The 27,570-nt window shown below is 43.9% G+C and overlaps 1 protein-coding gene across 1 annotated transcript in view; it reads left to right on the forward strand.

Moving 5' to 3' along the window:
* The window catches only part of LOC148032274 (lysine-specific demethylase JMJ27-like), a 42,748-nt gene that overhangs the window by 1,460 nt on the left and 13,718 nt on the right, over positions 1 to 27,570 (forward strand). Inside the window, exons 3-9 of the mRNA XM_087682917.1 lie at positions 124 to 281; positions 359 to 473; positions 568 to 697; positions 805 to 862; positions 1,003 to 1,705; positions 1,783 to 2,112; positions 2,228 to 2,482. Of these exons, the coding sequence (XP_087539043.1) occupies positions 124 to 281; positions 359 to 473; positions 568 to 697; positions 805 to 862; positions 1,003 to 1,705; positions 1,783 to 2,112; positions 2,228 to 2,482 (1,749 nt within the window). The remainder of the gene's footprint in view (positions 1 to 123; positions 282 to 358; positions 474 to 567; positions 698 to 804; positions 863 to 1,002; positions 1,706 to 1,782; positions 2,113 to 2,227; positions 2,483 to 27,570) is intronic.

Genomic DNA, 27,570 nt, shown 5'->3' on the forward strand with positions numbered 1-27,570 from the left:
ATTCTCAAATCTCACTGTACTTGTACGTCCATCCTGAAGCACCATGGTTGCTTGCTGTCTCGCAGATGTAGCTAAATACTTTATTGCTAATGTTTTCACAATCCGAAGTCTCATCTTCTGCAGGATGAGGCGGTGCAACCAGCAGATTCATTAACAGAGCCAGAGAAAGAGCTGCAGAGCAATATGTGTCATCAATGTCAACGAAATGACAAGGGAGATGTTGTTCGCTGTCAACAATGCCATGGGAAGAAACGTTATTGCTTGCAGTGCATTGTGAGATGGTGGGACATTTAACAAACTTTCTCTAAAGAATTCCTGTTGGGATTACTATTCTCAGGAAATGGCTATGCTTTTGCAGGTACCCTGGGATGAGTGAAGAAGATTTCAGAATATCCTGCCCTTACTGTCGAGGCAACTGCAATTGCAAAGCTTGTTTACGCATGGAGGGTCAGAAAACTCTGCCTACTGAAATGGTAAATGTTCAGAAGTGAGTGAACTCAGTACATTGTCCAAGCACGCATGGCAAGTAATGGTTATTTGCAGCTAATCCTGTCTTTATTACTGTAGCCGCAGCCGTCTATAAGTGAAGCTGACAGAATAAAGTTTCTTCAATACATGCTATCCTTTATCCAACCTCTTCTACAACAGCTGCATCAAGAACAATGCAGAGAAGTGGAGTTGGAAAATAAGTTGAGAGGTTGGTCTCGACTCTACATCATAGCTTGAAAAGTCTGGTGTATCAAGTTTACAGTTAAATTTTTAGACCTGGTAATGTGGTCTGTTGCCTAATATTTATTTCTTCAGGAGAAGCTGGTCTTAAGGTGGAACGATCCAAGCTCATGAAAGACGAGCGTCTGTACTGGTAAGTTTTAATATCCTGGCTTAACTCATTAGTTAATAATTTGGCAAGAATGGTTTGTGCTGATGTCTGTAATAGTTGTTCTGCCTGGAGGCAGTGATTATCCACCTCAGCCAAGGTTGATTTTCCATTCTTTGTACCAGTGACAACTGCAACACCTCAATTGTGGACCTTTATAGGAGCTGTCCAAAATGTGACTATGACATGTGCCTAACGTGCTGCCGGGAGCTTCGACTAGGTTGGCAACCTGGAGGTGAACAAGCAGGCTCGGCAGAGCAGGAGTCTCACAAAAGGACCATTGCACGTAGTGGAACTCGCTACAAGTTACCACAATGGCGGGTGAATGAGGATAAAAGTGTACCATGTCCACCCAGTGAACGAGGTGGCTGTGGATACAGTGCAATGGTTCTTAAAAGGATTTTGAAGTCCAATTGGATAGCTAAGCTTGTGGCAGATGTCAACATGATAATCAGAATGAGTGGCAAGCAGCCTGTTGCAGATGCATCTTCTCCTTGCTCTGTTTGCTCCAGTAGACTGAATACAGACTGGCCTTCAACATCCGATTGTTCTGAGACATGCTTACGTAGGGCAGCTTATAGATCTGATAACAAAGACAACTACATTTACTGTCCAACTGATCAAATTGTAAAAGAAGAAGGCTTACATCATTTCCAGAAACACTGGCTTCGAGGTGAGCCAGTTATTGTTAGAAATGTTCTTGCTGGAACCAAGGGCCTAAGTTGGGAACCCATGGTTATGTGGCGTGCTTTTAGGGAAACAACAAAAAACAAATTTTTAGCAGAGACTAAGTCTGTGAAGGCTTTGGACTGTCTTGATTGGTGTCAGGTAAATAGAGCTGTTTGATTTTTTATACCAGGAAATGTGCTAGTTATATCTTTGGTACTAAGATGTGCTTTCTTCAGGTAGAAATCAATATCCATCAATTTTTCAAAGGGTATCAAGAGGGGCGTATGCACAAAAATGGTTGGCCTGAAATGTTGAAATTGAAAGACTGGCCTCCTGCAAATTTTTTTGAGGAAAGACTTCCACGGCATGGAGCTGAGTTCATTAGTGCCCTTCCTTTTCATGAATACACGCATCCCAAGCATGGGATTATGAATTTGGCGTCTAAGCTTCCAGAGTATGTTATGCGACCAGATCTTGGCCCTAAAACATACATTGCATATGGTATGAGGGAGGAACTTGGAAGGGGGGATTCTGTGACAAAGTTGCATTGTGACATGTCTGATGCGGTATATTGTCTTTCTCATGCTTTATCAAACACAAATTAGAGCCTGTGAAGATTTGTAATACAGCTGTGACACAGTTTGATGCTATGAATCTCCTCCATTTTAACTTGTGGTCTAGGTGAATGTGCTCACACATACTACAGAGGTGAAGCTTCCAACATGGCAGAAGAGGAGATTAGACAAATTTCGAAAACTTTTTAAAGAAATGAGTGCTTCAGAGCTCTTATCAGAAGACACTGCATGCCCTGAGACTCAGGATTGGCATAGGAATAGTGCTGGAGCACGTGCATTTGAGATGGTGGTTCAGTCAGAGAATGAGCTTCAAGAAGCAACGGATTCTTCACTGCCTGCTTTTGATTCTCTGCATGACAGTGTAAGCTCTATTTTCAAATGCAATCTTCTGCTGAAGTCTGTTTGTCCTGTTTCATGAATCCACACTGCATACACTTTAGTAAATAGATGATAAACGTTATCGCAATTGTGTATTTCTCGGCATGCATGTTTTATGTTCTGCCTGTGTAGGTGGAGAGTGCATGTATTAACAGTTTTTAAACTCTATTTTTTATGTTTCCAATATAGTAGTCTAGCTTTATGCAGTAAAATGGTATACATAGCTTATGACTTTATAAGAAGTTTATGTTACCTGGCTTACTTGGACAGAAATGTCTTTGACTTTATGAATTGCTCATACTAAATACCTCTTCTGTTTTGGCTGTGTGTTCTTGTTGGTTTGTTGAATTGGCATGTACTTTTCCTTCCGACAGATATACCTAGTGATGATGTTAACACTACGTTTGCTGAGTAGGCATCAGACTCCTCACCTGTTCCAAGTCACTGTAAATAATGGCCATTCTGAAATTGTCAAACTGGTTGAGAGACAAAACATTGGTTCAACATGTCAATGCTGTCACACTAGAGGTCCTCAAAGAGTTGCTAGTGTCGTATTTGCTGCAAGGAGAGCTAGCTTAAGAGAGGCCCATCAAATACTTACTACAGTTGTAGGCTCTCTGTGTGAATTATTTGCTGCATGGGGGGCTAGCTTAATGGTGAATTGCACAACATTGGATGGGAAGATTCTCACTTACTAACTTGCAAGCTCTTTATGATTAACCCATCTCCTTCCAAGGGATGAATTGGATGAAATGAAAGGGGCCATTTCTGTGTCAACGGAAGACAAATGTCAAATTTCTAGGCAAATCCTTTCTTCTTCAAGGTCACTTGGGTGTCTTGTCTGAATCCTCCTCTCACATCAACTGGTAAAGAGCTACATCCTTCGTGTAGACGATCTCATTCTTGACTTTAGCAACCATGTTTTCCATTATCTTTGATCTCCATGATGGCTGCTTCTTCCCTAAACCTTGGAGTCTAGGTATCGACGAAAACATAACTAGAAGACTAAGTCACTCTTTCTAGGTAAATCCTCTCCTCTTCTTCAAAGTCACTTGGGTGCCTTATTTGGTTCATTCTCTCACATCAACTGGTAAAGAGTTACATTCTTCATGTAGAAGATCTCATTATTGATTTAGCAATCATGCTTTCCATTGTCTTGATCTCCATGATGACTTCTTCCTCCTTAAACCTTGAAATCTAGGTATCGATGAAAGCATGACTAGAAGACTAAGTCACTCTTTGAACAACTGGCATTGTGGATAGGTTGGCTTATGGTTAGATTAGTTGCGGGGCCCTATAAAGGTTTACCTCCTTTTCCATTGGCTTTGTTACTTCTTTCTTTTATATTTGTTAGTGGGCATTTTCGAGAATTGTCATAGAACTTAGGTTTTGGTCATGGCTTGAAGAATTTGGAGGGGTGCGATGTAGTAATACCCAAGGCTGATTGAGTGTTTGACTTGGGTAGGAATTAGGTATAGTTCATGCATAGTTGCAAGGGGTTTTCAAAATGGAATATATGGTACTAGTTTCAAAGGTTTCGGTACAAGTTTTGCACAATTTAAGAAACGAGGTTTGTTCAAGATGAAAACAATTGATATATTTATAAGTGTGTCTCAAGTTGCATAGCAAAATGTATATTGGACATGAGTCATCGTTATATATAAAATATAATGCCACACTCAATCGACAAACAATTTATGTGCATCGTGTTCTGCCATCCATTATGCATGCTTGATGGTAACCTTAAATATAAAAAAACATAAAGAAGACCTCAAGTATAACATCAAATATAGAGGAAGCATAATGACATCAAAATGAATCCACGTCACATAATAATTGCTAACAAACATGTTTAGAAAATAATGAATCCTAACCAAGTCAACCCTTTGTAGCATTCATATCCTTATCCACATCTATCTCCTTATTTATTCAATGTAATCAGCCTTATCCTCATTGCTAGGGATACTACCAAAAGACTCACATATTGTTTTTTTGACCAACCATGATTGATCTCGATCAACCTGACAACATTTTGCAAAAAATTGAATTTTGACATTTCATAGGTTTAGGAAATGGGAAAACCTTTTGGAGATTTCCTACTCGTTAGAAATACGTTTTTGGCAACTAGGATTTTGTGGATATGATGTGCATGGTCTACACAATTGCATATGGGTTGGAAGTGATAGTGTCGAACAACCTTACCTTCTTGTATACACCAATATTATTGCTTTAATAAAAGATTAGGGTGAGTAAACAAGTCAAGAGTTGAAGATCCTCACATAGAAAAGATAGATGTTGGCATAGACTTGTAGGAATCATAGTGGCGGTATTCAGATTGGGATGTCAAGGAATGCAATTAGAGCCATGCAGCTCAATACATAGAATAAAACGGATGGGAACACGTGTAATTGGATTATCTTGAGTGGAATGCACGGCAAATTTCATGGCGTTGTAGGTATGCAAGGTGTGTAAGTAATTGGGGCTGGTCTGAAAAACCTTGTCGATGCTAGGGTTTGCACAGAGAAAGTACTCAAGAGTGACACGATGAAAACACAGTGTGAACACAAACAAGAATGCGAAAGAAAGGAAGAAGAAAGTAATGAATGTATGAGTAGTAAACAAACAAGTGGAGAGAGTGCGATTACAGCTGTAGGGAGCTCAAGTAACAGAGGCTGTCCAACAATCATTACCTCTTTTAGGAGTGGATTGAGGGAGAGTGCTGGAGAGAGTTGTCGGTTGAGAACAGTGCAGCAAAATCACCAAGAAGTATGTTGGTGCATTAGACTAAAGCTGAGGGTGATGCAATGCAGCAGCCAAGGGCTAGTCATGCAATAAATCTGACGTTCAGGGTTAAGGACAGCAGATCTGATTTCGAAATGTAGCAATCTGGGGGCTGGAATTGCAAAATGTTGCAGTTTACAGCCTGGTGACAGCCTTTGATGTGTGTCATTGATATCAGCTACAGTTTGGAACAGCCGAAGCTGAAAATGCAGATGCAGTGGCTGATGAGGATGAAAACCCAGCTGTCAACAGGAGCTGGAGTTGATGATGACAGCAACACAAGATGATGTTGGAGCTGGTAGCCAAAATGCGACTGGCTGAATGCTTCTGGAGGCTGGTGGCTGAAGTGGAAGGCCAGCAAACAGGCTGGCAGCAGCCCAAATGGCAGGGGCAGATGGCTGGCAGCTGGGTAGCACCTGGAGCAATTGGCCTGGCAACAGCCTCTGGATGTGTGGATCATGTCAGTTAATAAATTGTAGCAGCCGGACCTGAACACACTAATGTATTGGCTGAAAAGGACGACAAAGTGTGATATACAGGAGCTGGAGCTGATGATGACAGTAGGACAAGATGATGTGAGAGCTGACTGCCAAAAAGCAACAAGCTGGATACCTCTGGAGGTTGGCAACGATAGTAGAAGGCCACCAAACAGGCCGGTGGCTGCCAAAAGAGTAGGGGTGGATGGTTGGCAACTGGGCAACACTTGGAGCAGTTGGCGACCACTTACTTTTTGATAGCAACAAGTTGTGGTATCAATGTGGCAGCAACTAGCAGCAGAGGGAGATGATAAGGATGCTGATGGAGAGTTTGAATGACTGGGCACAATGATGATAAGTGACTTGGAAACAGAAAAATGTTTGGAGTGCTATACAATTGTTTAGAGTGTCATACAAAATGATTAAAATGCCTTTTTGAGGTTGTTTTTAGAAGTCGAAAAAGGCCATAAAAATAAGATAATAAAGAGGCAAAATTTGTTGCTCAACAACCCCTCTTACAAAAGAACCCATCCTAAAGTGACCAAGGCATTGGGCCAAGGGTCTCTATGGAATACCTAAGGACCTATCATGACCACAGAGACCGAGCCATTGGGTCAAGGGTCTTTGCTTGGAATGGATAAGGTTTGATCTCTCTTTGGAATGCCCAAGGACCTACCATGACTGCAAAGGTGATGAAAATCTTCTTTTGAGTCATCTTAGAGAATGGGACTTCATTTTTGAGCGAGTTTGTTTTGAACTAGTTCTTGGTCCATGCAAAGTATGATGGATACATTATAATATACAATCACAATCAAGGATGTTGTTGTAGAGGTATAGAAGAGGTAAAAGGGTAAATGTAGTGTGGTAGTTGCTCAAGATCTTGGGTGAGTGATGGAGTATGCATGGACATTGGATATGCTGTTTAATGAGGTAAAAGGGAATAATGCTACACTATGTAGGGGTTTTCACCTTGGAAGGATGCTTACTTTTGTAAGTTTTCATCCCTTCCAAAGCGCTCAATGTATACACACTATGCGATTTTAAAGGAATAATGCATAAGGGGCATGCTTGGACGGTGCCCTCGTGGAGGAACGGTTCACCTATCGAGGTGCTCTTTGACAAGAATGATGTAATTATGAAAGTGAGATGGAATGCTTTGATGCATGCAATGCAAAGGGGCATACAATAGGAAAGGGATGCAAATGTTAAAGATAATAAGACAAAGTCGAAATGTGCTTTGTTCCATGGGAGTAAGAAACCCTCTCTTAAATCGTGGATGTCGATGTTGAATGCGGAGGAGTTGATGTTGGTTTCATGTTGATGAGAACTTGATAAAATGATAAAGCTTGATGTAGAAGGTAGACATGATATTCCTTAGTTGGAAAAGCTAGAAGGAGAAGCAACCATCTGGGTACTTGGAACATACTTGTGCTTGATCTTAGGTGATGGCTTTTGTGCTAAGCAAGTGGCTTGGGTAGGCTCAAACTTCGAACAATGGAGATGATGGCTCCAATGCTTGTCAAGAATCACCAAGATAGCAGTTCACCATGGAAATTAACCTAGGCCCCGTTGAGAAACCCTTCACCCTTCATTCGCTGTTTGCCTTTTTGTGTTTTTGCGTTTTGCGTTTAGGTTTGCATTTAGGATTTGCAGCTCCAAAAAGGAGCACCATCCTAGATTGACTGTGCCTATTTATAGGCCACTCTCTCATTCATTCCTTACGGCTGATTCATTTAGTCTGTCACCCCTTCTCTCCAGTCTCTCCACTACCCTCACACCCCTTCAGGAGGACATTGTGGTTCGTGGTTCGTGGCTATCTTCATCATCTTCCTTGTGCTTCGGCACCCTTGTTCCCTTGTATCACAATCATTCCAATCGTCAGAGTTTCTTCTCTCTTTTCTTCTATTCTCAGTGTTTACTGAGTTCACTCCGTGTTCCTCCTCGCAAACTCTATTGTCTCGTTGGTACGTCATCTTTTGACATGGTATCAGAGCTGGATCTACTCAAACAACGGCAAAGATCCTCCACCCCCGAGATGGCAAAGACCGGTGGCGGGTTTGGCATCCACTTCTCTTCTTCTTCCGTTGCATTAAAATCTCGTTTTTGCAAGTTTGAGGTGTTTTCAGCTTGCTACCCACACCCCTTTCGTGGAGGATATCGCAATCTCAGCTGTCCCTTGCTGTCATCTATAGTCTGGTGCCTGTTTCCAGCCTTCCACCCGCAGTTTGCAGCTGTTTACAGTAGAGTGATTGTTGCTGATCACTCTCCATTCAGTAAATAATCTCGTTTTTGCAGATTTAAGGCATTTCAGCTTGCTGCCCACACCCCGAAGGCGGAGGATATCGCGGTCCAAGCTGGCCATTGCTGTCTATAACAGTCTGGTGCCTGTTTCCAATCTACCACACTCTATTCGAGCTGATTTTAGCATGTTGATTGCTATTGCTGGTTTTTTCTGCGTTTTTAGACTCTCTCTTTCCTCACCTGCGTTTTTCTACCGGTTGCAACCTCTTATTGCGGTAGCATCCTCCTTCCACTGCCAGTTCATTTTCAACCCTTCCACTACCCTCCCACCATAGTAGCAAGGGAATGCTGTTCCACCCCTTTTGGAATGTGGGAACGCGTTCCACACCAAAAAAATGCCAAAGGAGCGGGGGAACGCTGCGTGGGAACGCCTGTGAAGGGGAAACGGCCAAGGGAATGTGGGGAACGCTGGTAGGAACCCCTGTGAAGGGGGAACGACTGAGGGAGCATGGGTGTTGTCGTTTCCCAAAGGGAAACATTAAAAAAGTGACGGGTACTATTGCGACTGTCGAAAGTGACCACAAGGTGTCCGGATTGTGGTGATTGGTGTGCAAACTGTCGGACTGTTGGGAGCAAGGCGTTGTGTGCTGCGACTCGTGTGCATTTGTTTCAACCTGTAGGTAAGAGAAAACTGCCCGTTGGATTGCAGTCTCCTCTCTCTCTCTCTCATTTTAGAATAATTATAGCGCTCTCTCTCTCTCTCTCTCTCTCCCCCTCCCATTTTAGAATAATTACAGCTCTCTCTCTTTCTATCTTAGCTTTGTTTTTACAGCTCTCTCTCTCTCTCTGTTTTCACAGTAGTCTTTCTCTCTCTTAAAACAGGCCGAGTCTCATGGAGGGTTGACTAATGCTTTTGATTCTTGAATTTGTAGAAGTCATGGCTTCCTCGGGATCAAAGCGTTTGGGCAATAATTGATCTTAGCCTAGTTGGTGGGACAAGGTTGAGAAAGTGGACCATTATGCATCAAAGGGAGGTGCAAAGAAATGGAAATGCAAAAGGTGTGAGCAATTGAAAACAGGAGGATCCAATCGTTTGAAGCAATACTTATGTCATGTTGACATCGGAGCCCAAATAAATTTCTGCCCAAATACCACACCCGAAATGCGAAGGTAGCTTTTGGCAAAGTATCCAAGTGAAGAAGACAAAGCATGTGCAAGGAAAAAGCAAGCAATTGATTCAACTTTTTTTCATGGACAAGCTGATGATATAGTTATGGGTGATGGAGCCATGCATGGGAGACTTGGAACTTTTGCATCCTTACAATCCCATCATGGAAAATGCAACAAGCAACAAACCTTGGGAACAGCTTAGGATCCTCGAAGGGCAGGGTGGATGCAGCTGTGGCAAGGTTTTTCTACCATGATCATGTTGCATTCAATGTTATAAGATCTTCCTACTTCCTTGAGATGGTCCAAGAGATTGCTAAGTATGGGCCAACCTATAGGCCTCCATCATACGAGACACTGCGTACCACTTTGTTGCAAAAGGAAAAGGATGCAATTGAATGTGCTTTGGCAACTGTGCAAGAAAGTTGGGTGAAGAATGGTGTCTCTTTGATAGGAGATGGATGGAGTGATACTCGAAAACGGTCCATCCATGGGATGGTTGCTTATTCCCGAAGAAAGATGCAATTCATTTCCTCACATGATTCCTCAAGTACAGAAAGAAGTGCAGATCAGCTTGTGGAGGAATGGGTGGAAGGTGTTGAAAAAGTTGGGGCTGAAAATGTGTCTTCTTTGTCCCTTGGTCATCATGGAGCCACCTCTTGAGATCGAGTACGGGCATATTCTTATGGTTCTCGGCGCCACACAAAGTCTGACATTCCTCCTATGCATTGCATGTTTTCATCATCTTTGTACTAGGGTGCTTGGGCAAGTGAACAATTTCCCCATGAGCGACATTGTCTGAGTGGCACTTGCTGCATGAGCATTCTTTAGTATGTAGCATTACATCTCTACCTCACTCTTCTCTTGTTCCCCTTTTTGGGCCCAAGAGGGGGTGTTGAGAAACCCTGCACCCTTCACTAGTAGTTTGCGTTTAGGGTTTGTAACCCCAAAAAGGGGTGCCATCCTAGATTGACTGTGCCTATTTATAGGCTACTCTCTCATTCATTTCTTATGGCTGATTCATTCAGTCTGTCACCTCTTCTCTCCAACCTCTCCATTGCCCTCACACCCCTTCAGGAGGACATTGTGGTTCATGGTTCGTGGCTGTCTTCATCATCTTCCTTGTGCTATGGCACCCTTGTTCCCTTGTATCACAATCGTTCCATTCAATAGAGTTTCTTCTCTTCTCAGTGTTTTATTGTATTCCATGTTCCTCCTCGCAAACCCTACTGTCTCGCTGGTACACCATCTTTTGACAGGCCCTAGGACTTAGTGGACGAAGAAGGCGTGACACCTCCTAGCTAGTGGAGCTTGAGGGGGAGGCCACGTAGGTAGTTGGGACGTGTCCGTACTTGATCTCAAGAGATGACTGTGATATTGACCGAGTGTCATAGATGTGCTCAAAACTTGATCCTAGGAGATGACTCTTGTGCTAGTCAAGAATGCAAAGGTAGAACCACCAAGTCAGTGGTCCACTTGAGATGAAAATGAGCAAGCTAGTGGAGTCCTAAGTAATGCCAAATTATAAAAACACCTTAGTTGGTGGTGAAGAAAGATAGTCGTCGTGACAATAAGTGGAATGATGCTTGAGACAAGATCTCAGAAGAGAGATGCTAATCAAGGATGTGGAGGCAATAATCACCAAGGCAAGGACTAAAAAATCATGCCTGCAGTCCAATCAAGATTGGTATATTTTTGCAATGTCAGTCTTTAGTTGAAATACATAATCCAATATGCTAAGTACTAGAAGAGAAACTAGAATTGCATAGTAGTAGTTTCAAATTGAGATGCTTTTGGTACTTTGCTAAAGCTAAAAATGGATGTAAGTAGGTGTAGGTGTAGGAGAAGTAAATGAAAAGTAAGTGAATAAGTGTATATTGGACGATAGGGTTGTCTCCGTACATAGTATGAATTGATCCGTACTGTACGATACGTATTCGTATGATTTAGTACAAAAGAATAAACACTTTTTTGCCACTCTCCTTCAAGCCTACAATTTTTTTTTTCTTCTTTCTTTTTGTCTCATTTCTTGGCGAATAAAAAGTGAATTTAGCCTAGGTGGTCTAAAGATCTAGTTAGATTGCCTAAGAAAAGATGAGCCCTACTTATCCTAAAGATCGTACAATGTAGTCTCATTAGCCTAAGGATCTTAAGAGTAACCTGGAAATCCTAGGCATCTAGTCTAATGATTGAACTAGTCAAATTGGTTGTAGGGCATTGATTGAGGGGGAGATCCAAGATCCATTGCACTGATGGGCCGGCCATTGATGAATATAGATAACACGGGGTGGAGGAACTGCACCACCTCCTTAGGGGAGACCCCCCTCAGCCTCCGTGGAGTGGAACTACCATTGCTGAATGAGGCTAAGTTTTGTTTGGAATGGGATTTAATTTTGATGTGGGTAGGATACCCTTAGCTATGGACTAATTGATTTTAGGTGTGGGTCTAAGACCTTTGTCCTTTGAGTGACTGAAGTCAACCTTCCCAATCACAACAAGCAATTAATGCGCAAAATAAGATGACTTTTGGCCTTTTAGCTAGATTGCCCTTAAGAAATTGAGATGAGCCTATAGTGATTGGCCCCAAAAACTTTGGCGCTCCTTGCAGTATTTCTTTCACATTAGTTAGAAATTGTTTCATTGAATGAGTTACCTTAGGAGTTACCCTGGTCATGATCAATTTCATGAGTTCTAGGCATAGAACCTCAATCCAAGGCTTTCTATTAAATGAGCAAGAAGGAGCTTGAGGAACTTTGAGCATGTATTGAGGCCCTTTTGGCCCTTTTGGAGTGCAGATTGATTCGGGTCAACTCTAACCCCAACTTTAGCCCGTTCGATGCTGTGGTCTTGTTGGCCAAAAAGGATGGGATCTTGTGTGTGTGTGTGGGTTAAAGTGCACTCAATAAGCTCACCATAAAAAACGAGTTTCCCTTGTTGCAGATAAATGAGTTATTGGATTAGCTTGCAGACTTGGTAATTTTCAGCAAGCTGAATTTGAAGTCTAGTTATCACTAGATTTGGATTGCTTCTCAAAATATTCCAAAGACAGCGTTTTGGACTCCATTGGGTTGTTGGAGTTTGTGGTGTTTCCTTTTGGCTATTGTAGCCTCTTCTTGAGAATTGTATTATTGTTTTCCTAGTTAATATCTTGATTTGCATGAAGTCTTGGGAGAAACACTACGGTTAGTTGCAAAGGGTCATGGAGTTGTTGCAGGACAATTAGCTTTTCTTGAATAGGAAGAAGTGTGAATTCTACTTGATGTGCTCTTATTCTTGTTGGGAAGACATCATTCTTGTTTGAGTAACTTCTATGGATCCTGAGAAGGTCATGGCAATCATGGAGTGGCCTTGTCCTAAGGATACATCAAAGATGCAAATGTTCTTGTGATTGATAGTGTTCTATTGTAGGTTTGTGGAGCACTATGTGTGAGAGTGCAGAATGGAAGAAGGAACTCGAACACAGAGAAAGAAGACAACAAGAATATGAAGGAAGAAAGAAATCCGCGCTGACTGAAGTAAATGCTGAATACAAACAGATGGACTGATCTATCCCCACACGCAGCCCAAGGTATCAATGAGGGCACCTGTGACATTAATGTGACATTAAAAGTGACATTTAATGTAACGTTAAGGTCACAAATATTGAATGTGACATTAAAGTGACATTTAATGTGACATTAAGGTAAATCTAGGGGAACATGTACGAGAATGACCGTCCGGGCTCTTGGGTGCCCGAACGGGGCTAAGGGGAGCCTAGAGAGTAAGAGAGTCCAAGAATAGTAGGACTCACCAAAAGTGGACGGCTGGCAGAGGAAACGGGGAGAGAGGAGCCAGCACTTATCTAGGCGAGGTTGGGAGGAGAAACGGACTCGTGCTCACATAGGAGAACTATTCTTCTTCAGGCTTCATCGTTTTCTGTCTTTTCCTAAGTCATCTTTTGGCACCCCTAAGGATACATCAAAGATGACAATGTTCTTGTGATTGATAGTGTTCTATTGTAGGTTTGTGGAGCACACTATGTGAGAGTGCATAATGTAAGAAGGAACTCGAACACAGAGAAAGAAGACAACAAGAAGATGAAGGAAGAAAGAAATCCGCGCTGATTGAAGTAAATGCTGAATACAAACAGATGGACTGATCGATCCCCACATGCATCCCAAGGCATCAATGAGGGCACCAGATCTAGCCTGAAACGATGATGACAGCAGCAACACAAGAGATGGAGGAGTGTGATTGTAGTTGGAGAAGTAGCTTGCTATAAAGATGATGGCTAAAGTGTGGGAGGGGGGCAGCTATAAATATTTGGAAATCCTCAGAACTAGTTGACCAACAAAGCAAATAGGGGCCAAAATATGGTTGACTTGTTGCAAACAAAGAATAGAAATGCATTGAAAAAAACCATAAATAATGCCATGGCAGTTTGGACAGTGTGTGATTGACAAGAGATGAAATTCGACTGATAGGTGTAAGAACTGGGCCTAAAATAGGAGAAATGCATACTAAAATACTAGAGCTCCCATGTCTCTAGCAGACTCTAACAGGAGCTCACAACTAGGAGATGACAAATTGACAACATTGAAAGTGACAAGCTAAAACCTCTTAGATCTTGGGAGTGTCTGGAGACCCAATACTCTTATGTGATGAAGTATAGAAGCCTTGGATAAAGGCTTTGTGAAGAGATTCACTACATTGTCCTTAATAGGACAATAGACCACCACTAACTTGGAATACATGATCCGCCCTTGAACATAGTGGTACTAAACCTTGATGTGCTTTGTGCGTGCATGAAACATGGGGCTCTTTGCCAGAGTGAGGGCACTCTAGTTGTTCATGTGTAGCTTCGTAGGTCCTTTCTGTGGAAAGCCAATCTCTGCCAACAAATGACGGAGCCAAATTGCCTCCATAGCTATAGAACAAAGGGCACGATACTTAGCCTTTGTAGATGAAACAACCATAGTAGGCTACTTCTTATTGGTCCAAAAGATAGCTCTCGATCTAAGGAAAAAGCATAACTAGTAGTGAATCACCATGAGTCCACATCACTTGCCCAATTAGAGTCACTCCATCGTGAAAGAGTAGTCCCCTCTTTATACATGATCCTGTAGGATTGAGTCCCTTGTAGGTAGTGCAGAACGTGCGAGGTGGTTCGCGAGTGAGCCAGAGTAGGAATTTTTATGAAAGAAGACAACAAAGCCACCACAAAAGAGATTTTTGACCAATATGGATCAGCTAGATTAAAGAGCCGACGAGGCACTTGTAATGGGTAGCATCACTAAGTGAATCTCCTATTGCTAAAATGTACTTTGGGTCTATGGGGCATGAAATAGAACAACACTTGGCCATGTGAAACTTTGAAAGAAGCTCGGAGATGTACTTGTACTGGGAGATAACAATGCCTCGTGCCATGTGATAGATATTCAATTCAATGAAGAAGTGTAGGATCCCAAGATTTGTCATGTTAAACTCTCAGTCCAATCTCTCTCAGGTACGACCTATCTCCTATGTCACGCTTCCTATAATGATGAGGTCATCAACATACAAGATGACCAAGATGCACATGTTCTCCATAACCTTATAATGAAGGTTGGGTCATGATTCGATCGATGGAAGCCACTATCCAAGAAAAATTGATCAATTTTTTGATACCAAGCTCGAGGAGCTTGCTTTAGGCCATAAAGGACCTTTTGCAACTTGTAAACATGGTTCTCCTTTCCCTGCACAAGAAAACTAGGAGGTTGGGAGACATAGATCTCCTCTTCCAAGACGCTAGTTAGAGAGGCTGACTTCACATCCATCTAATAAACAGGCTAATATGATGGGCGCCTAAAGCCAAAATAGCTTGAATAGTGGACATCCAAGTTGTTGGTACGAAAGTCTCAAAGTAATCTAAACTTGCCCTATGAGAAAATCCCTTGGCAACAAGCCATGCCTTGTGCTTGTCCAAGGTTTCATACGCAAGATACTTGGTCTTGAAGACCCACTTCACACCAATCACCTTTTGCTTCTTTGGAAGGGGAACCAACTCCCAAGTTAGGTTCCGCTTGATAGAATCGAGCTTAGCTTGCATAGCACTGTGCCAAACATCTTGTGCAAGAGCCTCATCAACTGTAGTAGGCTCATGGTCTTGAAGAATCTGAGACACAAAAGCATAGTTTATGTTGAGTAAAATATCCCGCCAGGCTTGTAACCTGGTTGACTTGCGTGGGCCAAGAGGCGTCTCAAGGAATTGTGAAATCCTTGAATCTTGCAGGAGCTCTCAGAAGCCTCCACTACTTCTAAAGCATATGTCTGTGGAAGGGACTCCCTCTCTCTAAGAGAAGGTGGATGTGTCACGAGGACATGTATTTTTGAAACCTCACTTAACATGTGGACTAATTTTTAATCATATGATTAAGTAAATGATGCACATGTGAGGTGCAACTGGGGTTAAAGTAAATTTATGAGCTTGGGATCCGAAGAAATCACGGGATGTCAAAGGCAAAAGTTGCTATAATTTATGCCGCACAGGTACTTGGTGGTATCTGGTGCTAGTTGTTGGCCTAGGTCATCCATTTGGTCATAAGTGTCAGTTGGTGACACTAGAGAAGTGGTGTTTAATGGTACCTAACGCCAATCTGATGGTCAAAGATGACGCAGAGACACTCGGGAATGGAAGTTGCCCAGTCAATTTAATTATTGGCCAGTCAGATTATTTTTCAAGGCACGAAATAATTATTAGATTAAATTTCAGTATTTTAAGGCTGAAAATTAATATTTAATTATAAAAAATATTGAAAAAACCATTTGGGAAGATTGCCACTTGCGAAAAATGCCTAACAAGATTGAAAAACGTCTTTAGAGGCTGGAGAGAGGCATTTCTATAAATTCAGCCTGCAAGAGAGAGGGAGGAGAGGTTGCTGGTCTGATTTGCAGCCATTGGAGGACTTTTGAGGCAACAAGGGGCAAAAGAAGACCAATCAACAGCAGGAGACAACATCTTCAGGCGGTTGAGGCAGGGCAGCAGCAGTAAAAGACTGATTTTCTTCAGTAAATGACTGATTTTCTTCAGTTCTTTGCATCTATATGCTGTTGTGGCAGGGCAATAGTTGCACTTGATTGATTTTCAGTCATTCTTCGCGACAAAACTCTGAATTTTCTCTCTCTACAGGTTTCCCTCTCATCTCCAACCATTTCACAGCCTTGCTTCGAAGATCTCAGCATTTGGACCCTTGGAGGCTGAGAAATTGCAAATTTCTCTGCTGTAAACCCTAATTTACAGCAGAGATTAGGGTTTAGCAGTAGCCTTGGGAAGCGTGCCAGTAATTGGAAGCTCCAAGACTTGGATTCAACAAGGTTGAAGGTGAATTTCAGCCGAATTCAGGTGGAGGACTAGCCAGCCATTGAATTTGGGGCATTTCCATTGTCTATGAAGTGGTTGAAGGCCAATTGAGTGCCGGAATCAAGGGGAGAAATAGATTGAAGACTCGTTGGTCACTTTGGACAGCAAGGGAAGTTGAAATACCGAAAGGGATTCTCCCATTGTAAGTCGACTTTTTCTTCAATAAAGCTAGAGAAATACCGAAAAGGGCACCAATTTTGGGGCCAATCGGGTGTCCATTGTCCAAGATCAGTAGGTAAATTTGTATTTTCAGATTTGCATTTATTGTTTGCTGCTGTAATTAAGTTGTAATCAAGGATTTACCACCCTATTCGAAAAGGAAGGCTGGTTTCAGGATCCTTCTCACTCGATGAAGAGAGCTCCCCCTTTGATGGCTCAATCCCCCCTTGAGGAAACCTGAGGAGATGGGAAGGGGTAGGAATACTCGATAATGAAGTAGTCGATGAAGGAGCCAAAAAGGGTGGAAGGGGAGAGAGTGTGGGAGAAGGAGGGGGAGGAGTTGCAGACGAAGAAGGGGTACCAAGGGGTAACCTGCAAGGAAGGGTAGGGGCTGATTGTGTGTGTGGGGGGGTAAGTTGAAGATGAAGAATGACATATAATAGAAGAACCATCGATAGGCTCCTCGGAGGCTAAAGCCTCATCAAAGATCACATCCTTGCTCACCTCAATCTTTCGAGTTGTTGAGTTGATAGCCCTTTGTGATGATACTATAAGCAACAAAGATAAGCTTCTTTGACTTAGAATCAAGTTTGCTCCGTCGTTTCTTCTTGTCCACATTTATATATTTCTCATATTCAAAGATGCAAAAGTGGGAAACAGAAGGCTTCTTCCCAAAGAAAGGCTGCTGAAGTAGATGATCTATTGTGGATATGAACCGTAGTATCTACAACCTCACTCCATAAGGAATGGGAAAGACCCCTGTGCTCCAACATCGATCGGGCTATCTCAAGCATGGTCAGATTGGCATGCTCTACCAAACCATTTTCAAATGGTGTGTTTGGATATGAATATAATACCTTGATCCCTCTAAAACTTAGAAAAGAGGTTAGAAAAAAACTATTTGCCTTGATTAGCTTGAATACCATGAACTTTGAAGGAGGTTTGCTTCTCTGCAGATATCTTTCATTCATAGAAACAAGAGTACGCCTTGCTCTTGTACTCCAACAAATAGGGCCATAAGCCTGTCAAATGGCATCAAGATTCAAATGTCCATAATGAGCATGCCAAAGCAGTTCAAGCTCGTGTGAAGATTGTGCAACAAGGATTGTAAGTATGAAGACTCCACCCTCTTGGAAACTTGTCCCAAGTTAGTCTATGCATAGGGACTGAAGAATTGTCACCAATGGTGACGGAATCCCCTTTGGACCGCATATCTTGAAGCCAATATTGTGAGTAAGTCATGTGGGAAGATGCCCCACTATCCATGAGCTAAGGTTTCTCCTCAGAAGAAGCAAGAGTCGTATCTCCACCTCAAACAAGTGTGCAAAGATGGATTCAGTGGGAGTGGGGGTAGCCTTTGAATCCTTGGACCTCCCTTTAGGCTTTAAATGGGGGTACTTTTGCCAACACTTCTCCTTAGGATGAGTGTCTTTCCCACAACATTAGTACTTGGGCTTTTTCTTCTTCTCATCCTTGGAGTCACCCTTCTTGTCCTCTTGTTTCTTAGCCTGTGCCTTTCACTTCTTCTACTCGCCCCCAAACTCCAGTACCTACAGTACAAGCCTTCGTGGTGCCGCATCACTAGTTCCCACCTCTTTTAGACGCTCATCATGTTCCAAGACAAGCGATGAAAGCTCCTCCCAAAGAAGAGTATCTCGGGTCCTTGAAGTCAGAAGGCTAGTATAGAAGATATCGTATTGAGGAGATGGTAGTTAGTCGGTAGAATCATAGCCATATCCTTCAAAGATATCATTCTCTCGAGGGTTGCAAGCTTGTCTCGTATATCCTCAAGTTTGTTGATGTGATCCTCCATGGAGGAGAGTCATTAACATTGAGCATTTGAAGCTTCTTCTCCAAGGAGTTCCTATGGGTTATCGTCTTCTAATGGTAAGGAGAGGCAAGCTTCTTCCACACCTTCGTTGTAATCTTCAATTTGTGAACATTAACCAAGATAGAATCCTATAAACTCATAAAGAGAAAGGATTAGACTCTATAGTTAAGTTGATCCCAAAGGGCTACATGAACCATCGACGACCCATGTGCGGGGTCTTCCATGAGCTAGGGAACAAGGGGAGAAATAAACTCCCAAATGTTGAAGGAATTGAGAATACACTCCACCTTGCATAACTATAGAGAATAGTTGGAACCATCCAGCTTATCTTCTTTGGGCAAAGAAGGAAGTATGAGCACCTATATATTGGGTGCCATGTAAGGCATTTTCAGGGTGGTAGACTGTGGCTTATGAGAAACATGGAGGGAGGGAAGAAGAGAGGGGCGCTCTGAACGGGGAGTCCACACATGGGACTCAGACCTCTGATAATCTCGTCGTCGCTCAGAAGAATGATGAGAGATCTCATCCTTTGAGTCAATATAGTCGAAAAACTGGTATTGAGATATCTTCAAGAACTTGCAATCTCCCCAAAATCGCAGTTGACGATCAAACAACATGAAAACAAGAGGAATTAGTTGTTGGTTGCAACTTGATCTTGTCACTTGCACCCGGAAGCTGTCGCTTGTACCCAAAAAGCTGTTGCCTACAACCAGAGATTGTTGCCAACAACAAATGGACATTAGAAAGACAGGAAAATCTACGTTTTGTAGCCAAAGGCAATCGCATGGCTAGAAAGGCTGTTGCTTAGGAAGCAGTGGAGTGCAGTCACCTAGTGCCTAGAAGGCTGCATTTGCAGCAAATGCAAATCTGGTGACAGTTGTTGGACAGTTCAAGATGGTCTTCGCGATGAAAAGCTCCTCTGTGATCTCTTGTTAGGTGATGATACCATGTGAGAGTGCGTAACAGAAGAATGAACTTGAACACAGAGAAAGAAGAGAGTAGGAAGATAAAGGAAGAAAAATATCTGCGCGTACTGAAATAATGTTAGAGATCAGATCGCTGTGCAGCAGTCGGACTGCACAGTCGGACTGCCACGTGGCAGTCCGACCTGTACAGTCAGTCGGCTGCATTTAATGCAGCCGACGGGGTATTTTCTGGCGCCCCAGTTCAGGCAGTTTTTCGACTATTTATAGTCGATTTTTCCAGCAGTCTGGTCACTCTTCTCTGTCGCAGATTACAGACCGGTGCCGTGCAGATTTCTGTCTCTGTTCACAGATTTCAGACAGCAGACAGTGCAGACTGTAGCAGACTTCGAGGTGGACAGTAGGTCGCATCGTCGAGGTGGAGACACGCAGTCCAGTGCACTGCGCCCGTGTATATCTTTGTATTCAGCAGATCTTCATCGTCCACTGTCTCTTTCTCTCCCTTCTCTCTCTGCGTTCTCTCTCTCTCAGTCCTACGCTTCCGCACCGCTGCACTCTGACATGGTATCAGAGCAGTGTTTGAGGGCTGACTGAGCGCAGAATCAACCTGAAGTGGAGTTTCCATCGTGACACAAATTTGCGTTTTTTGCGTTTAAGGGCAGACAGGAGGGCTGCGCCTTGGAACAAGGCTGAAACGAGTGTGGGCGCACAGGAAAGGAGTACAGGTGGTGGATTTGCTGCTGTTTACTGCTGTTTGACATGGAGGAAGTTTAAGTTTTCCACCTAAAAGTGCAGGTTTTGCTTTTTCATTGCCTCCGGCGGGTGAAGAAGCTTTGGGACGCAGAAGAGCCTTAGCAGGCTGAGTTTACCCAGTCAGAGGGGGCTGCTTTTGCGTTTGAGAAGGCATTGCAGGTGAAGATGTCTACAGAGATGGACTTGGAATTCCAGGCGATAATGGACCGGAAGGTGCCTGTCTTACCGGCTCTTCCTACAGATCAGAAGCTCGACGGCGACAACTACCGCATTTGGCGCGTTATGATGTTGGCCATCCTGGAGTCCTATGATCTGGCAGAGTTGGTACAGGAGGATATTGACCGGCCTTCGGTAAGAGATGAGTCCAAACTCTCTTCCGATGCTCGTACGGAGTTGGCCAGGGCCCAGTCTCATTGGGACAAACTGAATGCCAGGATTCGATCCTTTCTCTTTCTATCATGCACTACAGCCGTGATCGCTCACATCGAGTACTTGACGGTGGCTCATGAGATATGGCTGGAGCTTGATCAAATGTACAATCGGATGACCCTGATGAAGAGGGTTTCTTTGGAGGTACAGATGCGGACCTTGTCCGTAAATAAGTCTTCTTCGCTAAGGGAACACATTAACAAGCTAAGGCAGCTACAGATGCAGGTTCAGAATGCGGGGAAGCCGATTTCCTCCGAAGACATGGCGATTACACTATTGTCCCAGTTGCCGCCACGATTCGGTACATTTTACTCTGCCCTTATTGCTTCGGGGCGAGAGTCTACTCTTCGCTGGGAAGAGTTGGTTCCTATGGTCTTGGACCAAGAGGAACAGTTAAAGGGACAGAATGCTTCCAAGACGGAGGCGTTGATAGGTCAAGCCTCTCAGAAGAAGGGGAAGGACCAAAAGAAGAAGAAGGGGGATAACAAGTCCAAGAAGGACAAGGACAAAGACTCCACATGTCATATTTGTGGAAAGACTGGCCATTGGAAGAAGGATTGCCCTGACAAAGACACGAAGGACACCAAGAAGAAGGATACCAAGGATTCTGGAGCGGTGGCTGTACCCTCATCAGCTGCATTTCTACATCTAGTTGTCATTGAGGACGCTTCACCAAATGCTTCTGATGCTGCGATGACGGCTCCCCAAGCTCGAGAGTGGATTGTTGATAGTGGTGCCTCACGGCACATGACTCCTTCATCAGATGGTGTTGCCCAGCTGCGACCTTCGCGTGGGCAGGTTCTCATTTGAGACAGCTCTTCAGTTTCTATTGCAGGTCGGGGTAAGATGCAGCTTATTCCGGATGGACGAGGTGGCACCCATACCTCAGAGGTTTTGCATGTACGAGGATTAGGGTACCATCTCTTTTCAGTTCATAAGATTTGCTCCTTTCAGTTCATAGGCTTCTCTTTGAGGAGAACCGATCAGGCCGGAAGTTGAAGACCTTGCGATCCGACAAGGGAGGTGAATTTGTGTCTAATGAATTTGCTCGGTTTTGTGCAGATAGAGGAATTCACCAAGAGTTTGCCAATACCAATACTCCTCAAGAAAATGGTATTCTAGAACGGAAGAACCGCAGTGTGATCGAGATGGTGCGCACCATGATGGAGCACCGACAGACCCCTTAGGTTCTGTGGGCCGAGGCTGTGGCTACTGCAGTCCACATTCTTAATCGATCCCCTACTTCGGCCGTGGAAGGGATGACTCCATTTGAGGCTTATTTTGGGACGAAGCCAGATGTTTCTTACTTTTGAGTCTTTGGGTGTGATGCCTATGTTCACATTCCCAAGGCTCACCGTGATAAATTTGAAGCGGCTTCCCGAAAACAGGTATTTGTTGGCTACAGCTCCCAGTCCCAAGGCTACCGACTGTATGATCCCGTCAAGCGGGATGTATATACTAGCTGTGATGTGCGGTTTGTAGAGGTTCCGGCTACTTCAACGGGTGAGGAGCATCCCGTTCTTGGAGATCCAGGGGAGAGTTGGGCTCCTTCTACAGTTCCACTGAAGCCCGTGCCTTTTGATTATGATTCTGTTTCTGACACAGAGTCTACTGTTCCACCGGACCCTTCTGAGGAGTTACCCCCGGTGGACATTCGAGAGTCTTCTGCTTATGGAGAACGCCGAGGGGAGGTTCGGCCTCCTCCTTGCTGGGCCCGTGACACACTCCGTGATTCAGGGATCGAGGGGGTTCCTGAGGAGTGGGGACCGCAGGATGGTCCGCGGCGGTCACGGAGGCACCAAGCGTATTCTTCGGAGCTTGTTTGCTCCAATTATTGTTTGATGTCCCGTGTTATGCAGGACCGAGAGCCCACCTCTGTGAAGGAGGTTTTACAGTCCGCCCCATGGAAGAAAGCTATGGAAGCTGAGTTGGAGGCTATTGAGAGGAATGGCACTTGGTCACTTGTGCCACGCCCCCCGAAGAAGAAGGTGATTGGAGTCAAGTGGGTCTTCAAGACCAAATATCTCAGTGATGGTACTTTGGATAAGCACAAGGCTCGCCTTGTTGCTAAGGGTTTTGCCCAGCGCCCAGGGATTGACTGTCATGACACCTTTGCCCCCACAGCTCGTATGGCAACCATTAGAGCTGTTCTTGCTTTGGCTGGCCATAGGAGATGGCCTGTTTATCAATTGGATGTGAAGTCGGCCTTCCTGAATGGTGATTTGAAGGAGGAGATCTACCTTGAGCAGCCTCTTGGCTTTGGTTCTTCAGATGGGAAAGTCTACAGGTTGAAGAAGGCCCTGTATGGCCTCAAGCAGGCCCCGCGAGCTTGGAACGAGAAGATTGATTCGTTCCTCCAGTCTCAGTTGGGATATCGGCGGTCCAAGGCCGATCCGCAGCTGTATGTTCACACTTCCGAGGATGGTTGTGTGCTGTTTGTATTATATGTTGATGATTTGATTGTCACAGGTGATGATGCACAGCAGGTCCAGGAGACAAAGTCAGCTTTACATCGGACGTTCGAGATGACGGATTTGGGGCTACTCCATTTCTTTTTTGGCCATGAGATTTATCAGTCTCAGAGGGGGATTTTTCTCTCCCAACAGAGATATGTTCAGGAGCTCTTGGTGTCTTTTGAGATGGAAAATTGTCGGGCCCTCTCTACCCCTATGGATCCGAACTGGAAGGCCACTTCCCATTCAGCTTCTCCTTTGGCGGATGCGTCCCGCTATCGACAGTTGATAGGGTCCTTGATTTGGCTTCTCAACACCAGGGTTGATCTATGTTTTGCTGTTGGGCTCTTGGCAGGGTTCATGAGTGAACCTAAGACGGTGCATTGGCAGGCTGCTCAGAGGATACTTCGGTATCTAAGGGGGACGTCTGATTTGGGGATTCATTACCCCGCAGGGACAGATGGGTCAGATCTTGTACTTGCAGGTTGGAGCGACTCGGATTGGGCCGGTGACGTGGACCACAGACGGTCTACAACAGGTTACTGCTTTACTTTGGGTGCAGGTGTTATTTCATGGAGTAGCAAGAAGCAACCCATGGTAGCCCTTTCGTCTACTGAGGCGGAGTATCGGGCCGCGTCTTCCACCACATGCGAGGTTGTGTGGCTTCGGAGATTGTTGGAGGAGCTTGGGTGCCCCCAGACTCGTCCTACATTGCTGCGATGTGACAATGAGAGTTGCATTGCCTTGGCAAGGAACCCTGTTTTTCATGCCCGGACGAAGCACATTGAGATCCAGTACCACTTCATCCGAGAAAAGCTTCTGGATGAGACCATCACTGTGGAGTATTGCAAGACGGAGGACAATCTTGCGGATTTGTTTACGAAGGCGCTTCCTCAGGCTCTACTTCGGCAACATTCCAGATCCCTCAGGCTTCTGCCCTGCCCAGGCTCTGAGAGGGGGTGTTAGAGATCAGATCGCTGTGCAGCAGTCGGACTGCCACGTGGCAGTCCGACCTGTACAGTCAGTCGGCTGCATTTAATGCAGCCGACAGGGTATTTTCTGGCGCCCCAGTTCAGGCAGTTTTTCGACTATTTATAGTCGATTTTTCCAGCAGTCTGGTCACTCTTCTCTGTCGCAGATTACAGACCGGTGCCATGCAGATTTCTGTCTCTGTTCACAGATTTCAGACAGCAGACAGTGCAGACTGCAGCAGACTTCGAGGTGGACAGCAGGTCGCATCGTCGAGGTGGAGACACGCAGTCCAGCGCATTGTGCCCGTGTATATCTTTGTATTCAGCATTCTATATACAGCAGATCTTCATCGCCCACTGTCTCTTTCTCTCCCTTCTCTCTCTGCGTTCTCTCTCTCTCAGTCCTACGCTTCCGCACCGCTGCACTCTGACAAATAAATGCTGAATACAAAAGATGGACTGAGCAGTCCCTACACGCAGCTCAAGGTGTTAGTGAGGGCATCTGGCTTGAAATGATGATAGTATAGCAGCAGCATTGGCCACGGAGGAGTGTGCCTGCAATCGGAGGAGCAACCTGCAAAACAAAAGATGATGGCTAGAGTGTGGTAGGGGGCAGCTATAAATAGTTGGAAACCCCCAAAGCTGGCCAACCAGCAAATAGGGGCCAAATTTCAAAATGGCCGACGTGCTATAAACAAAAAATAGGGCTGCAATAAATGTAGTTCGATTGATGAGAAAAAAAAAGCCATAAATAATGTCATGGCAATCTTGACAGTGTGAGACTCACAAGAGATAAAATCCAACTAACAAGCATAAGAACTGGGCCTAAAATAGGAGAAATGCTTACTAAAATGCCAGAGCTCCCATGTCTCTGTCAGATTGTGACGGGAGCTCTTAATCAGGAGTTGATAGACTAACAAGACTAAAAGTGACAAGCTAATGCTATGCTAGTGATGTTGCCTCTTATAGATGCACAAAGACATGAGCTCCAATGGACCTAGGTATGGGAGATGGGTCATGCTTACAAGGAGGTGAATGCTATCTACTCTTCAAATCGTATGTCGATGATGTTGAATTTTGCTATGAAGGTCAAAAACTCAAGGCATCTAAGTAAAATTATTCCACCTAAGACAAAGAACTGTTGGCCATTGCACATGCCTTAGAGAAGTGGAAACACTGTTTGATTGGACAAAATTTTTGTATCAACAAACTACTCACTCATAGTAGGATGTGACTCCTCGATGGTTGTGTCGGTGGCAATTCTTGTCTCAATTTAGTTCCGAGATTTGGTATGTGCGCGGGAAGGAGAATAGAGTATTGGATGCATTAAGCCATCGTTTGATGATTGGAAGAGTGCTGAGCCGTTTTTGGGTTGGTTGCACATCTCATCTTTATTGATAAGAATGGATTGATGGCTATTGTTGGGAATTACCATGATCATCATGGAGGATCGAGGATTAGCAATTGCATAATCTTCTCCTTTTGTTTGTGTCGAGTTGAGTAGCATATAGCTAGTGTGTGCTAGAGTGCATGCAAGATTGAGGTGAGCTAGAGTGTTTGTGGCTTGATTGAGGTAAAGATTGTTCAAGATAGGTGGAGTTTGAGTGAAGAGCTGTCTTAGATAGGACAACTTAGTGGTGATCAAGATTCAAGGATCTCTTTACCAAAAGTGGGTGCAATGGTGGAAGTGTGAGAATATGCTGTGATAGATTGCACAACGTGACAGAATAAAGAGACTACAAAGAAAAGAATGAGCGCTGCAAAAGGACGCAAACAAAGAATGCTTGGCAAGTGAAATCTATATACCAAGAGAAAAGATACTACAAGGCAACAATAGTCACCAACTGAGTATGCTTTGGCATTGGCTCCCTCTCTCCAACAAGACTTGCAAGTATCAAGAGGATGGAGCAATGGCCAATAAATAGGCCATCAGGCTGAAAAAGTAGGCAAGCTAAAAAAAGAATAAATAATAAGGTTGGCCAACAATAAATGCCTAGTTAGCCACAATAAACTAGGTGCCAGTTGATCAATACTCAAAAATAATGTGCCCAACCTATTGCTCATGCACACAGTCACACATGAACGAACTAATGTGCTAATATCCTCATTCAATCATGGGTGATTTGGTACAACACAATATATAATGATAATGAGTTATCATAGTACATACACCAATGACCATTAGAATAGGACCATGGGTACCCAAGTAATGGGGGTTGATTAAGCCACCACCAAAGTGCCTTGGAGAGAACCTAATGTTAATGTCCATTGGACCAACTCGTGAAAATATAAAGGAGTTATAGCTGCTCTCTATGTTTGTTAATAATGTATCTCCAGTAAAACATGTGACCATCCTATTAGTAATGCCTTTGAGCATACATGACCAAGGATTCCTCAAACCGCCAAAGTGTGCCCTCATGTGATCAGACTAAGGGAAAATCCCGCTCTTTTAAGTAACAACTCACCATGAACTTGGATGTCAATCAAATATGTTAGACTTTGGTCAATACAAAAGGGAAGCACCTCTTTGGGTCCTTTGCACCTATATACTTGCATAGATGAGGCCAGATTGCCCCACCTCTCCACTTTTTCATACTTCCTCTTTGGCATTGGAGAGTTGTGAGGGATAATCATGGCACGAGCACTGGAAAGCAACAGAGGGAGGGACAAACATGCCCTTTCCCCTTTTTGAAGAGACCCTTTCCATGTCACCATGTCATGGGTTTTGCATTGGCTAGAGGATTTGAATCAAAGTTGGAGTCAAAGTTGAAGAAGGATGATGACTTGTGAGAAGAGTTGGTATCTTCCTCCTCCTTTTTCTCCTCCTTTCACGATGCTGCTAGTTCCTTGCAATCCTTATGTAAATGTTTCTTATTACCACCGTGATAACATTGGGCCTTCGGCTTCTTTCTCTTGTCATACCCTTGGAAAGTTGCAAAAGTCTCCACATGGCCACTATACTAAGATGGAAGCCTCCCTTGTAACCTCATGAATGCCTCATGCCCAAGCAACATAGAGAACATATGTGTAAAGCTCAATGATCTCAATGATGTCTAGGCCCGTAGAGCATTGGCTATCCATCTTGGAGGGAGCTTATAGATGATGGTCCTAGTAGATGAGCCTTTGAAAGGGAAATTGAATTGCTTCCTCGTAGTTGTCGCGATCCCAATCATTTGGAAGAGGAATCGAGGCGGAATAATTCTTAAACTTTGTACCACAGGCGCTGCTGCACAAGCCAAGCTTTCGTAATGGCACTTCACGCGAGACAATTAGGACTGTGGAGTTCATCATTAGTGGAACAACATGGAAGTTCCATTGGAGAGGATAAGAAGTGAAGATAAAGAAAAGGGGGAGAGAGAGAGAGAGAGAGAGAGAGAGAGAGAGAGAGAGAGAGAGAGAGAGCGCTGGCATATGGCAATTTCCTTTGCGTCTTTGCCATGACTTTTGTAACTCTTTTGTAGTTTGGTACTGGGCCTTTACACATGATGGCTTAGCGTCATTGTGTATCT

Source organism: Lygodium microphyllum, chromosome 8 (genome assembly GCF_053477565.2).
Source record: "Lygodium microphyllum isolate KBCC chromosome 8, Lygodium_microphyllum_v1.1.10, whole genome shotgun sequence".
NCBI classification, from domain to species: Eukaryota; Viridiplantae; Streptophyta; class Polypodiopsida; order Schizaeales; family Lygodiaceae; genus Lygodium; species Lygodium microphyllum.